The sequence below is a fragment of the Neoarius graeffei genome, chromosome 23 (assembly GCF_027579695.1).
Source record: "Neoarius graeffei isolate fNeoGra1 chromosome 23, fNeoGra1.pri, whole genome shotgun sequence".
Taxonomy (NCBI): Eukaryota; Metazoa; Chordata; class Actinopteri; order Siluriformes; family Ariidae; genus Neoarius; species Neoarius graeffei.
This window is the reverse complement of record NC_083591.1, coordinates 8,283,456-8,299,070: the sequence shown is the minus strand read 5'-3', so window position 1 is coordinate 8,299,070 and position 15,615 is coordinate 8,283,456. Positions and strand designations below refer to the sequence as shown.

General features: G+C 41.9%; 1 protein-coding gene across 8 annotated transcripts in view; it reads left to right on the top strand.

The window, feature by feature from the left end:
- LOC132871503 (muscleblind-like protein 1) overlaps positions 1 to 15,615 on the top strand; it is a 298,894-nt gene that overhangs the window by 247,395 nt on the left and 35,884 nt on the right. For all 8 annotated transcript variants that reach the window (XM_060905710.1, XM_060905703.1, XM_060905704.1 and 5 more), the window contains one exon: positions 6,959 to 7,159. In XM_060905710.1, the coding sequence (XP_060761693.1) occupies positions 6,959 to 7,159 (201 nt within the window). The remainder of the gene's footprint in view (positions 1 to 6,958; positions 7,160 to 15,615) is intronic.

Sequence of the window (15,615 nt, the reverse complement as noted above, 5' to 3'; positions counted from 1 at the left end):
GCTTGAAGTCAGCTTGGATTGGCTCCAGCTTCCCCCCAACCCTGACGCACAAGAAGTATAGATAATGGATGGACAGATGGATAGATGGATGGACGGATGGATTACCCCATGGTCTGGAATGTGTTGTTACACTTATAACACAGCAATTTGCTGAGACAAGTTAGTTCCTTGAGTCATTTTACTGGAATGTTCCATCAAATCTCAGTGTCTGTTGTCATCCATCTGCCATGAACATTGTAAAGCTTTTCCACAGAAACGCATTCATTAATAATAAAGTGGAAGTAAACTGTGTGTCCGGTGACACTGTTTGTTTAAGGCGTCTCTCTAGCTCTAGCTCCATACAGGGACAAAATAGTCTTGAAAGCAATCTCAGGCCTTAGTTGTTGTTTTTTTTTATCACATGGCAGGAGGCGATAAAAGAGAAAGGAGAGACAGCAGGAAAGAAAGGAACGACAGATCTTACAGGAACAGAGCTCAGGATCTCATCTTCACCACAGAAAGAGTGAAAGGAGAAAGGGTGAGGTAGCAAGACAGAGACAGAGATGGGTGGCATGAAAGCAGAAGAGAATACAGTGTGGATGTGGATGAGCACATGAAGAGAGAACCCCAACACAAAGGCCGGGGAGATGAAGATCTCAGATAAGCGTCTCATCTCCACTTTCCCACTTTTTTTCCCTGCTTCCATTTATTCATTTGGCAGACACTTTTTGAAAGTGGTGTATAAATGAGGATCCAGTGCATACACAGTGCTGAAGGTTAAGAGTTTCCCTCAGGGACTCAACATTGACACTCTGGTCCTCCGGGGACGTCTTTGACATGGTCATGCTGGATTTATTTCCACGCGCCGAGATCGGTTGATCTAATTAGGCCCCGCTAATGCCCTCAATCTCAGAGATGTCCTGGATAACAGAGCGTCATTTTTGCAGAGCTCTGAAACACGACTCATCTAGGCAGCGCTGTCACCTGAATGTGAATGCTAACCCGCCGCCTACAGCGGCTAATGAGAGACATATTCAAGTGCGGTAGTGCCACATAAATAATGTTTTATTACATCATGTGCTCCTGCTGTCAGAACAGTGTTAAATGCTGAAATTACATAAACATAAATGTGGCATGCAAGCTGAAGCACCATGGCAACTTATTAGCAAAGGTCAAACATCAGAGGTAGTTGATAGAACTGACTAAACGTCAAATCACACCTGTTCCTAGGTTTTCTGTGGCTTAATGTTTATTTGCTGTAAATAAAATGGACAAAATGCTTACGTTCTGGTGTCTGGTCTTCTGTTTTGGTTTCTAACTTGTACCTTTGTCTTGTCAAGAGATCTTGCATTTATGTTTCCCGAGTACCATGATTCCTGGTTTCCGCCTGTTCTTCCAATTTATTTAGCTCTGCCCTATCATACAACAGCTCCCAACTAGGGAGGGTGTAGGGTATTACATGCTTTTCGCCAAGACACAGGACACCAACCAACCACATCTTTTCATCACAGGGCAGCATAACACACTCAGAGGAACAAGCTCTTTCTGCCCTCTTCCACATACATGAGCTCATATGCCCCTTTTCTACCAAAGCAGTTCCAGGGCTGGTTCGGGGCCAGTACTTAGTTTGGAACCGGGTTTTCTGTTTCCACTGACAGAGAAGTGGCTCTGGGGCCAGAAAAACCGGTTCCAGGCTAGCACCAACTCTCTGCTGGGACAGAGGAAAGAACCGCTTACGTCAGTGGGGGGGCGGAGTTGTTAAGACCAACAACAATAACAAGACCGCGAAAGATCGCCATTTTTAAGGGACGAGAAGCAGCAGCTGTACAAACGCGAAGTCATTCATTATTATTATTGTTGTTGCTGCTGTTGCTGCTGCTTCTTCCGTGTTGTTTTTGCTTCGATATTCGCGCCAAGGTTTATGCAAATGTAGCGACGTAACTGACGTATACAGCGACGTAATGACGTGGCTTCCCTTAGCACCGCGAGCAATGGAAAAGCAAACTGGTTCTCAGCTGGCTCGCAAGTTGAACGAGTTGTGAACCAGCACTGGCCCCGAACCAGCCCTGGAACTGATTTGGTGGAAAAGAGGCAATAGATACCCACGATTGACTAGTGTTGCTGTGATTGACAGGGGAAACTGAGTATTCCCTTTCCACCCAGAGATCACGGATACATTTTGCTTTCTCGGACTCCTGACTCCTGTAATGGATGTGGCATCATCAGGGTTCAATCTCAAGACAACAGGGACGGTCTTCCAATTATAATCATGGATTATTCTAGTTTCTTTCTGTCTACCTGTGTATTCACCCCATCATGGACTTTGACAGTGTCTCTTGGTTGACCCAAAAATGAGCCGCAGACACTCTTATCCAGAGTGACGTACAACAAGCACACACACAAACCCAGCACCTGAGAGCAACTGGGGGTTAGGTGCCTTGCTCGAGGGCACGTCAGCCATGGATTTTCCTGCCGGTCCAGGGAATTGAACCAGTGATCCTTTGGGCATCAGGGCTGCTTTGCGAACCTTTAGGCCATGGCTGCACCTAAGAACACACACTAATACCCTGCCTTAGAGTTTTAAGGCCCCTTTAATATAAGAACCATAGTTTGTTTACTGTATGTGAAAATTACAGGTAATACCCTATTTTTATAAAGCATTAAAGGTGGACTGCCTTTCAGATTTTTCAAGTGTAGGTCATTTTCCCCCGACACTCAATTATTTTTGTTTACTTGACGAAAAACTACTGAATTTGAATCATAGACTTCCAATTTTTTAAATAAAACAATTAATGAATTCAGGGCCACGTGGCCCTAAATTCTCCGCTATTTTTTCCTGCTTTACCATGACCCAATTCAAGATACTACATCATGCATCACATCATGTGGTGGGCTTTCCACGTTCGCGCAAGGCATTGCGGGATACATATTTGAAACAGGAGAGAAAAATGGAAGACATGAGTGTGCGAATGAAACATGGAAGACCAATGACAGTAACGGAAAGCGAGAAGAAATATATGTTATTTACCAGCTGGGAGGTCCGTATCGTGAAATACCATGACTGAGGTCTTGAAAGTACTGACTGAGGCCCTCTGGGCCATACGGACCGACCTTAAGCTGGTAAATAATATTTTTATTTTTTTCTTTACCAAATTCTAACAGAAAACGAGAGCATCCAAAAGGGAAAACCGAGCCAAGCCGCCATTTTGAATCCTCATTCACGGCTGTAATGCAAATGGCTTCCTCCTCGGTATACAAGTGCACTTCCATGGCAGGAAAAAAAAACTACATTTTGCCGCCTATGTAGTCCCCTATTTATACAAAATTGAGTCATTCAAGATTCAGCCATGTTTTTGCTCGGCGTTAGCAACAGTTACAGGTTTTTAGCTTTCTCCTGAAATGTTTTTTTTATTTCTTCTTCCTCAGGGTAGTAAAACTCGCTTTCTCTGCGTAGACTGTCATCGCTATCCATGATGTAAAATTAATGCTATTCTCCTGAGAAATGCTGGCAAAAATTTATAAGATTTTTGATAATCTTATAAATAAATCTTATTAAAAAAAGATAAATGTTGACAAAAAAATGCTACTATGTTTGTTGTTGTTGTTGTGAATGAGCGAGTCGCCAGAGGTCCATAACAGGGGTCCGTAACTGGGGTCTGTATTGTAGGATACGGACCCGCTCGCCAGCCAATCAGAGCGCAGGATTTGATGGAAACCGGACCGCGAAAAAAAATCGTTATGTTATATACGAAGGAAAGGAAACGCAGGACCAAACTAAAAAATATCGGCGCTCAGCAAGCACCTCGGTGTGATCAGCTGTTCGTTTAGTGACAGAATGATGTAACCATCAGTGCACGCTCAAAGGTAAACCTGCGCATGCGCACACACGGACTTCCTCTGTCTGCTTGACTGCGCGAAGCGAGCGATTTCATGCACATTATTTGCTTGGGAATCCGCTCAAATTAAATAACTTCCCAGCCACAGAATGGCCTGATATTTTATGAGATATTACATACACTACCATTCAAAAGTTTGGGGTCACTTTGAAATGTCCTTATTTTTGAAAGAAAAGCACTGTTCTTTTCAATGAAGATCACTTTAAACTAATCAGAAATCCACTCTATACATTGCTAATGTGGTAAATGACTATTCTAGCTGCAAATGTCTGGTTTTTGGTGCAATATCTACATTGGTGTATAGAGGCCCATTTCCAGCAACTATCACTCCAGTGTTCTAATGGTACAATGTGTTTGCTCATTGCCTCAGAAGGCTAATGGATGATTAGAAAACCCTTGTACAATCATGTTAGCACAGCTGAAAACAGTTGAGCTCTTTAGAGAAGCTATAAAACTGACCTTCCTTTGAGCAGATTGAGTTTCTGGAGCATCACATTTGTGGGGTCGATTAAATGCTCAAAATGGCCAGAAAAATGTCTTGACTATATTTTCTATTCATTTTACAACTTATGGTGGTACAACCCCGATTCCAAAAAAGTTGGGACAAAGTATAAATTGTAAATAAAAACGGAATGCAATAATTTACAAATCTCAAAAACTGATATTGTATTCACAATAGAACATAGACAACATATCAAATGTCGAAAGTGAGACGTTTTGAAATTTCATGCCAAATATTGGCTCATTTGAAATTTCATGACAGCAACACATCTCAAAAAAGTTGGGACAGGGGCAATAAGAGGCTGGAAAAGTTAAAGGTACAAAAAAGGAACAGCTGGAGGACCAAATTGCAACTCATTAGGTCAATTGGCAATAGGTCATTAACATGACTGTGGAGCAATATCAGAAAGGAGTTCGACAGTGTAAAATTGCAAAGAGTTTGAACATATCATCATCTACAGTGCATAATATCATCAAAAGATTCAGAGAATCTGGAAGAATCTCTGTGCGTAAGGGTCAAGGCCGGAAAACCATACTGGGTGCCCGTGATCTTCGGGCCCTTAGACTGCACTGCATCACATACAGGCATGCTTCTGTATTGGAAATCACAAAATGGGCTCAGGAATATTTCCAGAGAACATTATCTGTGAACACAATTCACCGTGCCATCCGCCGTCGCCAGCTAAAACTCTATAGTTCAAAGAAGAAGCCGTATCTAAACATGATCCAGAAGCGCAGACGTCTTCTCTGGGCCAAGGCTCATTTAAAATGGACTGTGGCCAAGTGGAAAACTGTTCTGTGGTCAGACGAATCAAAATTTGAAGTTCTTTATGGAAATCAGGGATGCCGTGTCATTCGGACTAAAGAGGAGAAGGACGACCCAAGTTGTTATCAGCGCTCAGTTCAGAAGCCTGCATCTCTGATGGTATGGGGTTGCATTAGTGCGTGTGGCATGGGCAGCTTACACATCTGGAAAGACACCATCAATGCTGAAAGGTATATCCAGGTTCTAGAGCAACATATGCTCCCATCCAGACGATGTCTCTTTCAGGGAAGACCTTGCATTTTCCAACATGACAATGCCAAACCACATACTGCATCAATTACAGCATCATGGCTGCGTAGAAGAAGGGTCTGGGTACTGAACTGGCCAGCCTGCAGTCCAGATCTTTCACCCATAGAAAACATTTGGCGCATCATAAAACGGAAGATACGACAAAAAAGACCTAAGACAGTTGAGCAACTAGAATCCTACATTAGACAAGAATGGGTTAACATTCCTATCCCTAAACTTGAGCAACTTGTCTCCTCAGTCCCCAGACGTTTACAGACTGTTGTAAAGAGAAAAGGGGATGTCTCACAGTGGTAAACATGGCCTTGTCCCAACTTTTTTGAGATGTGTTGTTGTCATGAAATTTAAAATCACCTAATTTTTCTCTTTAAATGATACATTTTCTCAGTTTAAACATTTGATATGTCATCTATGTTCTATTCTGATTAAAATATGGAATTTTGAAACTTCCACATCATTGCATTCCATTTTTATTTATAATTTGTACTTTGTCCCAACTTTTTTGGAATCGGGGTTGTAAATAAAAGTGACTTTTCATGGAAAACACAAAATTGTCTGGGTGACCCCAAACTTTTGAACGGTAGTGTAAATAGACATGTTTCACAATGACCAAATTTCAGAGGGAACTAAATTTCACCGATTTAATGAAATCGAAAGGCTGGCTCACTTTAATGTTCGTGCCAAACGTTTTTAAAAAATGGCCAGTTTTCTGAAAACGTCTGAAAACATGACCCAAAAAAACACGGCAAATGTTTTCACAGTTAAAGCAGTTCGGCCTATCAGGCGATAAATAATTTATGTTCATATGAAAGACATCAAGGTGTGCATTTCCACAGAAATAATTATACAATCCGAGTCGATTTTCCAAGTTGAATCTCAGAACTAACAGTTTTTAAAAATGACCAAAGTTCGCTCACGACATAAACAAACTATAACGTTCAGTCGAACTCATTAACATGCTAACAAGCTGTTTTTTATTAAAACGCTGTAGGTTGATACTCATTATTCAAGAGAACACTGACTGAACCTGAACAGGTGGGGGGGTTTTTAGGTATATGAATAAATTATCATGTGCACTTAAAGTCTGAACATCCTGTTCACACACCATCTGGTTGATTTTTCTCAGACTATAACATCCATCACCAATTTCATTCAAATGATAGCATATGTATGCTGTAATTAACACACAGTACCTGATATTCAGTAAGTCAGTCCAGTCCTCGAGGCGTTATGCATGTATAATGCATATACTTTTAGAATTGTGTTTGGAATAGTTTTCGACTTTATATATTATTCACTTTACTGTGAGTTTTTTTTTGTTTCTGATAAAGTAACTTGAGATTTTTGGACACTTAAATGTGTGAACTGCTCTGTAGTCACAAGTTGTCCCATTGTGAAGTCATGTTACGTGTCGGTGTGTCTCTTTTAATTTATTTTGAAATTATGCAGATCAGCTCAGGAAGTTCCCGAAACATATGCTAATTTCAGGATGTCTTTTGTCCCATTTCAGCCCATGTTCTCTGTCACGCCCAGCCTGGCCACCAACACCACAGCACTGGTTAACCCATATCTGGGCCCCGTGTCTCCGGGCCTGGTGCCCACTGAGATCCTGCCCAGCGCGCCCGTACTAATGACCAGCACCCCTAACGTCCCTGTGCCCGCTGCAGCTGCCGCCGCCGCCCAAAAGCTCATGAGGACAGATCGGCTGGAGGTAAGTATGGTTCCACTTCATCCTGAACGTTTACTGAATGTTAAATCTAAAAAACAGAGCACAGAATTTCAGCTTGCTTTCGATTTGAATTTCAACACATGGGTCGCAGAGTGGGACGGCACGGTGGTGTAGTGGTTAGCGCTGTCGCCTCACAGCAAGAAGGTCCTGGGTTCGAGCCCAGCAGCTAACAAGGTCCTTTCTGTGTGGAGTTTGCATGTTCTCCCCGTGTCTGCGTGGGTTTCCTCCGGGTGCTCCGGTTTCCCCCACAGTCCAAAGACATGCAGGTTAGGCTAGCTGGTGGCTCTAAATTGACCGTAGGTGTGAATGTGAGTGTGAATGGTTGTTTGTCTCTACTATGTGTCAGCCCTGCGATAACCTGGCGACTTGTCCAGGGTGTACCCCGCCTCTCATCCGTAGTCAGCTGGGATCGGCTCCAGCTCGCCTGTGACCCTGAACAGGATAAGCGGTTACGGATAATGGATGGATGGTTGCAGAGTTAAAGGCTGAAATTTTGTCTCATCGCTGTGGTTTTCTCATTCCAGAAATTTGCTTGCTTTTTCGTTTAAATTAATCTATTAAATTAATATACTCCAAAAAAACATTTATTAAACTCTTCGAGAAAAAAAAACCACACACACACAACAGATCTCTTCATCATTTGGTTCCCTTCTGGGAACCTTTAAAAGTTCTCCGACATAGCACTGTCGAGTATTTTCCTGTTTTCACGGTGACTGTTTCCCTTTAAAAAAACAAAGAACCCAAAGTCAGTACCCAGCTAAGAAGGGTATTAATCAGAGAAGCAAACAGAGGATATCGTGAACTCTGAAGGAGCTGGAGAAATCCAGATGGAAGAAGCTGTTCACAGAACAACCGCAGCCCAGAGAATCCACAAAGCTGGGCTTTATGGTCGAGAAAGCTGTGTGAAATCCTGTTTGGAGTTTGCCAAAAGAGATCTTGGAGACTTAGTAAACATGCTGAACAAACTTTTCTAGTCTGATGAGTCCAAAGTAGAACTTTGTGGCCCTGAGAATACGGTACAATTCCTCCAGTGAAGCATGGTGGTGGAAGCATCGTGAAGAGCATTACAGCTGACAGCCTCTTGGTTGCTTGTCTGAGTGATCACTTCTTTACCTACTTGACTTTTAATGGACACCATGTGACATATTCTTACTGTTTTTAATAATCCGTGGGATGTTTAAAGTCCAGGGTTTTTTGTTTTTTTTTAAATAATCAAACCCTGAGGCGGCACGGTGGTGTAGTGGTTAGTGCTGTCACCTCACAGCAAGAAGGTCCGGGTTCGAGCCCCGTGGCCGGCGAGGGCCTTTCTGTGTGGAGTTTGCATGTTCTCCCCGTGTCCGCGTGGGTTTCCTCCGGGTGCTCCGGTTTCCCCCACAGTCCAAAGACATGCAGGTTAGGTTAACTGGTGACTCTAAATTGAGCGTAGGTGTGAATGTGAGTGTGAATGGTTGTCTGTGTCTATGTGTCAGCCCTGTGATGACCTGGCGACTTGTCCAGGGTGTACCCCGCCTTTCACCCGTAGTCAGCTGGGATAGGCTCCAGCTTGCCTGCGACCCTGTAGAACAGGATAAAGCGGCTAGAGATAATGAGATGAGATCAAATCCTGAGTGTTACTTCTTCCAGAAGTTTGTCCAAGACTTGTTTTGATAGGTCTTTGGATATCAGTATGTTCGCTTAGAAACTCTGGAGTCTTTCAGAAACAGGTGTCCTTATATTGTGATCACATCACTGTTTAATTGTACAGAGAGTTCGTTCAACTATGACGCGACTTTATTTATGGGTTTTATCCTTTAAACCTGATTAGGTTTCGAGTTTGTTCACATCATGTGATACCCTACTTTTATAAAGCATTCATGTTTGTGCCAAACTTTTCCAAAAACACGGCAGAGGTTTTCACAGTTAATGGGGGTGAATATATACGCAAAAACAAGTTGCGTTTTTATTGGAATCGTTTTTATTTCTAAACAAAGAAGCAAAATATACCATTTTTTCCTGATATTATGTGTCAATTCATGACATATAATCCCAATTACAGTGCTTGCATAAGTATTTACCCCCCCCCCCCTTGAACTTTTGTCGTGTTACAACCAGGAACTGAAACGTAATCCGGATGACAAAAAAGTATGGGGTGCCAAGTGTCACCGGGCCCATTTCGTGGACGAAATGCATTTCGTCCATCACAGAATGCATTTCGTCATCACAAAATGTATTTCGTCCCACGAAATGCATTTCGTCCATCACGAAATATATTTCGTCCATCACGAAATGTATTTCGTCCCACGAAATGCATTTCGTCCATCACGAGATGCATTTCGTCCATCACAAAATGTATTTCGTCCCACGAAATGCATTTCGTCCATCACGAAATGTATTTCGTCCCACGAAATGCATTTCGTCCATCACGAGATGCATTGCGTCCATCACAGAATGCATTTCGTCCATCACAGAATGCATTTCGTTGGAAGAAATGCATTTCGTCCATCACGAAATGCATTTCGTCCATCACAAAATGCATTTTGTCCATCACAGAATGCATTTTGTCATCACAAAATGTATTTCGTCCCACGAAATGCATTTCGTCCATCACGAAATATATTTCGTCCATCACGAAATGTGTTTCGTCCCACGAAATGCATTTCGTCCATCATGAGATGCATTTCGTCCATCACGAAATGTATTTCGTCCCACGAAATGCATTTCGTCCATCACGAGATGCATTTCGTCCATCACAGAATGCATTTCGTCCATCACAGAATGCATTTCGTTGGAAGAAATGCATTTCGTCCATCACGAAATGCATTTCGTCCATCACAAAATGCATTTCGTCCATCACAGAATGCATTATGTCATCACAAAATGCATTTCGTCGGACGAAATGATGGACGAAATGCATTTCGTGATGACGAAATGCATTCTGTGATGGATGAAATGCATTTCGTCCACGAAATGGGCCCGGTGACACTTGGCACCCCATAAAAAAGAACATATGACGCATGTAACGTGTTACTGCAGATTTATTTACAGTTCAATTTAATAGGAGGCACTAAATACAGAGATGGCAAAACGTAATCCATTTGCGCCTCTATATCTGTGTGACTGATTAAAAAAAAAATGCTGTGAAAACCCAGCTATCAAATTATCAATTAAAACCGTACTCATTACCAGTGTGGAAATAAAGCCCAGTAGGCAAACCAAGATTATTTCCATGACTCACAGTTACATGACTCTTATGCTCTGCTTGTTTATTAGCAGCTGTAGCTAGGGATATGCAATTAGGCGCATTACGTGTGTTGTTTTGATGCTGCATCTTGGTTACCTGAAGTGTTCCTCCAAGCATCACGCTTTCTTTTCAAAACACCTCACCCATTCGACTAGCACTCATCATCTGTAATAGAGGCGAAAAAGGAAAAAAAAGGAAAATCAAAGGCCACCTATGTACTGTTCCAACAGTTTCTGTTTGTTCGCTTTAATTATGCATCATGGCAATCGTTCGTTGGACTGATCATATTTTCATTAACATAAATTCTTCATTAAACACACTCGAGCAAACAGAGGACGGATGAGACATGGATTTCGGCGTCGGATCCTAGCGTGATGTCTGACACTCTTGGAGGTTACGAAACGCTGAGAAAACAGCTCATTATTCTTTGAACAGTCGTCATGTACCGTAGATAAATCAGAAACGCGTCACTAATTCCACCCACTGCTGTTTGCCCATAATTATTAATTGGACAGCCAGTCAATCCCGTGCATAATTCACACGCCGAGAGGAGATCGCTGTCAGCAAAATAGCAAAGGATGCCATTGGGATGTGGGCGAGAACATGTGGATTAGCGCATGCTAATTAGTGCTAAAAAGCTACACACGTCTCAGCTGACCAGCAAAAGAATTAGCAATGTAAGGAGCTTGAATGTGGGGTCGATACGGAAAAAAAATAGAATAGGATGAACCAAGACAGCCCTAATCAAGCCTGCTCAGCCTGCCTGAAGTTAAATGGTGGCTAATTCAACTGAGAATTACATTGTGAAGCACTATTCACTTGCTGAAGATGGCATTTGGAATCTCCTGCTGCCAAATTGACTCCAGCGTATATCGTTTACAAAATAAATATCGTCCAAATGGGACTCCGCAGAGCCACATTCAGCTGTGTCTGAGTGCTCTCGAGTCAACAAGGAAACCATATTCATCCTAGGCCAGCGTGAAAATATCCACGCTGTAGAAAAGAGAGCACCATCTTAGCTGCCAGCGTGTCACTCAAACATTGCAGCGATGTTTTCTTATTTTTTTATTCTTATTATCTTCCATTCTCAAAACAGCAAGTCAATATTGCTTAGACTGTCCCTTTGATAGAGCTGAAGTAATCACCATGTCTCTGAGGAGAGGTAGTTATCTTTTTTTTTTTCAGTGCACAAAATAAAATCGTAATTTAGCGATGCCACTCAAACATTGTGGGATAGTATTCCGTCTCTGTCATTAATCAGATTTTATACACAATGAAAAAAGAGCTGAAAGCCTTTTTTTTTTTGCAATTCATGTCATTTGAGGTGAAGGATATAAAAAATCCTAAAGGTCTGTGACTGTAACTCTAACTGCAAATCCAAATTATGAGCTGATTATACAACCCCGATTCCAAAAAAGTTGGGACAAAGTACAAATTGTAAATAAAAACGGAATGCAATAATTTACAAATCTCAAAAACTGATATTGTATTCACAATAGAACATAGACAACATATCAAATGTCGAAAGTGAGACATTTTGAAATTTCATGCCAAATATTGGCTCATTTGAAATTTCATGACTGCAACACATCTCAAAAAAGTTGGGACAGGGGCAATAAGAGGCTGGAAAAGTTAAAGGTACAAAAAAGGAACAGCTGGAGGACCAAATTGCAACTCATTAGGTCAATTGGCAATAGGTCATTAACATGACTGGGTATAAAAAGAGCATCTTGGAGTGGCAGCGGCTCTCAGAAGTAAAGATGGGAAGAGGATCACCAATCCCCCTAATTCTGCGCCGACAAATAGTGGCGCAATATCAGAAAGGAGTTCGACAGTGTAAAATTGCAAAGAGTTTGAACGTATCATCATTTACAGTGCATAATATCATCAAAAGATTCAGAGAATCTGGAAGAATCTCTGTGCGTAAGGGTCAAGGCTGGAAAACCATACTGGGTGCCCGTGAGCTTCGGGCCCTTAGACGGCACTGCATCACATACAGGCATGCTTCTGTATTGGAAATCACAAAATGGGCTCAGGAATATTTCCAGAGAACATTATCTGTGAACACAATTCACCGTGCCATCCGCCGTTGCCAGCTAAAACTCTATAGTTCAAAGAAGAAGCCGTATCTAAACATGATCCAGAAGCGCAGACGTCTTCTCTGGGCCAAGGCTCATTTAAAATGGACTGTGGCAAAGTGGAAAACTGTTCTGTGGTCAGACGAATCAAAATTTGAAGTTCTTTATGGAAATCAGGGACGCCGTGTCATTCGGACTAAAGAGGAGAAGGACGACCCAAGTTGTTATCAGCGCTCAGTTCAGAAGCCTGCATCTCTGATGGTATGGGGTTGCATTAGTGCGTGTGGCATGGGCAGCTTACACATCTGGAAAGACACCATCAATGCTGAAAGGTATATCCAGGTTCTAGAGCAACATATGCTCCCATCCAGACGACGTCTCTTTCAGGGAAGACCTTGCATTTTCCAACATGACAATGCCAAACCACATACTGCATCAATTACAGCATCATGGCTGCGTAGAAGAAGGGTCCGGGTACTGAACTGGCCAGCCTGCAGTCCAGATCTTTCACCCATAGAAAACATTTGGTGCATCATAAAACGGAAGATACGACAAAAAAGACCTAAGACAGTTGAGCAACTAGAATCCTACATTAGACAAGAATGGGTTAACATTCCTATCCCTAAACTTGAGCAACTTGTCTCCTCAGTCCCCAGACGTTTACAGACTGTTGTAAAGAGAAAAGGGGATGTCTCACAGTGGTAAACATGGCTTTGTCCCAACTTTTTTGAGATGTGTTGTTGTCATGAAATTTAAAATCACCTAATTTTTCTCTTTAAATGATACATTTTCTCAGTTTAAACATTTGATATGTCATCTATGTTCTATTCTGAATAAAATATGGAATTTTGAAACTTCCACATCATTGCATTCCGTTTTTATTTACAATTTGTACTTTGTCCCAACTATTTTGGAATCGGGGTTGTAAAATAATGAGGCTTATTTAGACGTACTGTATATTTTTTGCTCATTGTGAGTGTGATTATTTTGTTGCGTTGGCAGATAAATCTGTTCTTTCAAATATTTGTACGATTTATAAAGGTTTATCTCCTACTAAAGGAAAAGATTTAAAGCTAGACCGCCTTTCAGATTTTTCAAGTGTAGGTCATGAAAAGAATTTTCCCCTCCGACACCCAATTATTTTTGTTTAGTGGACCGAAAGCGACTGAATTCGAATCACAGACTTCCAGTTTTATTTGATTTGTTTAAATAGAACAATTAATGAATTTAAAGCCACGTGGCCCTAACTTCTCCGTTATTTTTTCCTGCTTCACCATGACGCAATACAAGATACTACATCATGCATCATGTCATGGGCTTTCCCTGTTCGCGCAAGGCATTGTGGGATACAAATTTGAAACAGGAGAGAAAAATGGAGGATGTCAGTGTGCGAATGAAATGTAGAAGACTGACTACAGTCGCGGAAAGCGAGAAGAAAAGACGTTATGTTATATACGAAGGAAAGGAAACGCAGGAATAAATATTGGAGTTTAGCGAGCACCTCGGTGTGATCCGCTGTTCGTTTAGTCTGCTTGACTGCACGAAGTGAGCAATTTCATGCATGTTATTGGCTAGGGAATCCCCTCAAAATAAATAACTTCCCAGCCACAAAATGGCTCGATATTTTGTTGTTGGTGGGGTTTTTTTTAGATATTTTTTTGAGAAATAAACATATATCACAACCAAATTTCAAAGGGAACTAAATTTCACGTATTTTATGAAATCGAAAGGTCGTCTAGCTTTAAGAAAAGAAAGAATAACAATATGTAAAATAAGAAAAATAACTATAAAGTGCACATCAAGAATTCAATATCAAACAGGACGGAACTTTTTTATTTATTAAAAGACGATAAAAATGTATAAGGTTCTATCTCACAATTTCTGACAATTTTTTAAAATACCCACAAGAACTCAATTAAATCTCTTAAAAAGGATACTTGACCTTTATTTTATTTATTGATTAATTTCTCATCTCATCTCATTATCTCTAGCCACTTTATCCTGTTCTACAGGGTCGCAGGCGAGCTGGAGCCTATCCCAGCTGACTACGGGCAAAAGGCGGGGTACACCCTGGACAAGTCGCCAGGTCATCACAGGGCTGACACATAGACACAGACAACCATTCACACTCACATTCACACCTACGGTCAATTTAGAGTCACCAGTTAACCTAACCTGCATGTCTTTGGACTGTGGGGGAAACCGGAGCACCCGGAGGAAACCCACGCGGACACGGGGAGAACATGCAAACTCCGCACAGAAAGGCCCTCGCCGGCCACGGGGCTCGAACCCGGACCTTCTTGCTGTGAGGCGACAGCGCTAACCACTACACCACCGTGCCGCCCTGATTAATTTCTGTATTTCTTTATTATTTAATATAATTTAAAATCACGTTTTGGAGTGAAAGTACTCGTGTTAAATAACATTTAAATAACTAACTGGTAAAAATGGCTAAAATAGGCTTTTTAAAGAGTTATTTTATCGCAATATGGAACATACTATTTTATACACTCTTAATATTATTAAATATCTCATCTCATCTCATTATCTCTAGCCGCTTTATCCTTCTACAGGGTTGCAGGCAAGCTGGAGCCTATCCCAGCTGACTACGGGCGAAAGGCGGGGTACACCCTGGACAAGTCGCCAGGTCATCACAGGGCTGACACATAGACACAGACAACCATTCACACTCACATTCACACCTACGCTCAATTTAGAGTCACCAGTTAACCTAACCTGCATGTCTTTGGACTGTGGGGGAAACCGGAGCACCCGGAGGAAACCCACGCGGACACGGGGAGAACATGCAAACTCCACACAGAAAGGCCCTCGCCGGCCCCGGGGCTCGAACCCAGGACCTTCTTGCTGTGAGGCGACAGCGCTAACCACTACACCACCGTGCCGCCCATTATTAAATATAATATATTTTTTATATTTTTCCCCGCAAACTCCATTTTTTTTCCTGAACCCACTGTTAAGAGCTGCATAAAACCTTTAAGGTCCCCCTGAGAGAGACAACCTCTTAAACCTTTTAGGTGCTCGATGGGATGGCACCTGTTTTTCTAGCCTGTGTCTGAAAATCAGACATGTGATTAAGATCAAATTACAGTCCCACAGCACACCAGCAATTTCACAAGGAC